The sequence below is a fragment of the Triticum urartu genome, chromosome 6A, assembly GCF_056163025.1.
Source record: "Triticum urartu cultivar PI428250 chromosome 6A, HENAU_Tu73, whole genome shotgun sequence".
In the NCBI taxonomy this organism is placed as follows: domain Eukaryota; kingdom Viridiplantae; phylum Streptophyta; class Magnoliopsida; order Poales; family Poaceae; genus Triticum; species Triticum urartu.
The window spans coordinates 209,404,653-209,406,633 of NC_141878.1; the positions used below are offsets into that span (position 1 = coordinate 209,404,653).

Here is a 1,981-nt window from a genome sequence, read left to right on the forward strand (position 1 = left end):
AATAAAAAAAGTCTTTATGCACATAGCCAATGCGGCCATATGAAATACTTCCTTCATAAAGAAGAATATGGACGAGGATTTGAGGCTCTCAGGTGCCACACACCCCTATACGAATATAGCACTAAAAACATATTAGAAAATTTAAAAAAAATCAGAAATTTCGGAATATCCAACCTGGGAGTCCATTGTATATCCGTGTTCAGTTTTGTGAGGAATGGGTGCTCGAGGTAATGTAATAAAAAAGAAAAAAATTGTTATGTTTAGAAAAAAAATTGGATATACTATATGTCAAACCGTAATTCCTGTGCCGCGGATACTGCAGGCATCCATTTCCCACGAAAATGAACACATGTGTACAATGAATACTTATTTTTGATATCCAAAAATTCAGATTTTTTTTAAAATTTCTTATTTTTAATACTATTTTTATATACGAGTGCGTGCACCCGGGTGCTTCAATGCATTTCCCATCGTTTAGATCACTACGCTCCATATTCATAGGGCGACTTCGCTAGAGCAACTGCTCTAGTTGCTACGAGAAGGTTTCGGAAGTGTTCGGTTCTTTCCAGAGTTCCAGATGCATCTCCTTGCTTCTCTTGTGTGTTGCCGCTTTATAATGCAACCCGTCTCCGTGTGTTCAAGCAGAGCGACCAAAGAGCAAAGTGACGAAGAGCACACTGCAACTCACCGAGCAGAGTTTGTTACAGGACACATGGCTTTAGCTCGCCTGTGCCTCAAGAAGGCCCTCGCCGGCCGCGCGGCAGCTATGGCGAGGCCAGCGTCAGCCAGTTCTCACGGAGGAATGGACCTCCGGTCCCTCTTCTCCTCCGCGGCAGCTGACAGCGCCGCGACCAGGGCTCCCCTGGAAGGAGAGACGAACCGCCGGGAGGTCGCCGTGGCGGACCGTTCCAGCTCTGCCACTGCTCCCGGGGGCCGTTGGCCTTGGAGAGACCTTCGGGACTTCGCGCCATTCCGCCTCGTCAACGGTACATAGCGGCTACTCCCTCCGTACTTCTTTCCAGACTGTCGCGCACGCCGTCCCGCCGGCGGTTGTTGACGTAGGTGTACATGCAGGGCTTGGGAGCGCGCTGTCGCACGTCGCGGAGACCCTGAGCCGGCCGCTGGAGCGGTGGCGGCCGCTGTTCGGGAAGGTGCGGGAGGACGAGGAGCGGTACAGGCTGCGGTTCGAGGTGCCGGGGCTGGGGAAGGACGACGTGCGGGTCACGGTGGAGGACGGCGCGCTGGTCATCCGGGGCGAGAAGAGGGTGGAGGATGAGCACGGTGGCGACGGCGAATGGTGGTCGACGAGCAGCTACGGGTGCTACCACGCGAGCCTGCTGCTCCCGGAGGACGCGCGGGTGGACGGGATCGCGGCGGAGGTGAAGGACGGCGTGCTGTACGTGACGGTGCCGCGCGTGCCCGGGAGCCAGAGGAGCGTCACTGAGGTGAAGGTGCAGTGAGAACGTCCGTCAGTCACCGCATAGTGTATCGGCTGCGCGCACTGCTGTGTTGTGCATGCGTGGACACTTGTCTTTGTTTGTCTGTGTGGATTGTGTACGTGTGCACGTATGCTCTTTTCCTTTTCTATTGTAATAAATGATCGATCCGACTTTATTTCGTGCCTAGACCACATGATGTAAATGATGTAAGGGCATCTTCAACAGTAACCCAATTTTCCTTTTATAGATCAAGGACCAGTTCGTAAACACGGATATCAAAATCTCTCGGCTGCATGCAAATGGGGCTTCAAGTTTGGCGACTAGCTGGAATCATATCAACCACAATGCAGTCGGTTCCTGACGAGGAAACGCCTATAGGGTTGGCCCACAACTACGTTTAGCCTAGTTAAAGGCTCGGACCCATTTATTATTAGATGCATTAAAACAAAGCATGTTAGAAAGCCTCTCACGTTATCAACAATTTTGATCGTTAGATCATTTTTGACCGTCCAATGAACCTCTTCCTTGTTAGGTCGCGCGTC

General features: G+C 51.6%; 1 protein-coding gene across 1 annotated transcript; it reads left to right on the forward strand.

Annotated features, from left to right (window-relative positions):
• Positions 1 to 462: 462 nt before the first annotated feature.
• On the forward strand, positions 463 to 1,685 carry LOC125515706 (23.6 kDa heat shock protein, mitochondrial). Its single transcript, XM_048681217.2, has 2 exons — positions 463 to 986; positions 1,075 to 1,685. Exons 1-2 carry the CDS (start codon positions 578 to 580, stop codon positions 1,458 to 1,460), a joined length of 795 nt encoding a protein of 264 aa, XP_048537174.2. The 5' UTR covers positions 463 to 577; the 3' UTR covers positions 1,461 to 1,685.
• The last annotated feature ends 296 nt before the right edge of the window (positions 1,686 to 1,981 follow it).

Excerpts from the sequence above, each read along its gene's own strand:
- LOC125515706 (XM_048681217.2), top strand. The coding sequence starts at position 578 with ATGCATCTCCTTGCTTCTCTTGTGTGTTGCCGCTTTATAATGCAACCC. Across the intron at positions 987-1,074 it reads GCCATTCCGCCTCGTCAACG|GGCTTGGGAGCGCGCTGTCG; the intron begins GTACATAGCGGC and ends GTGTACATGCAG.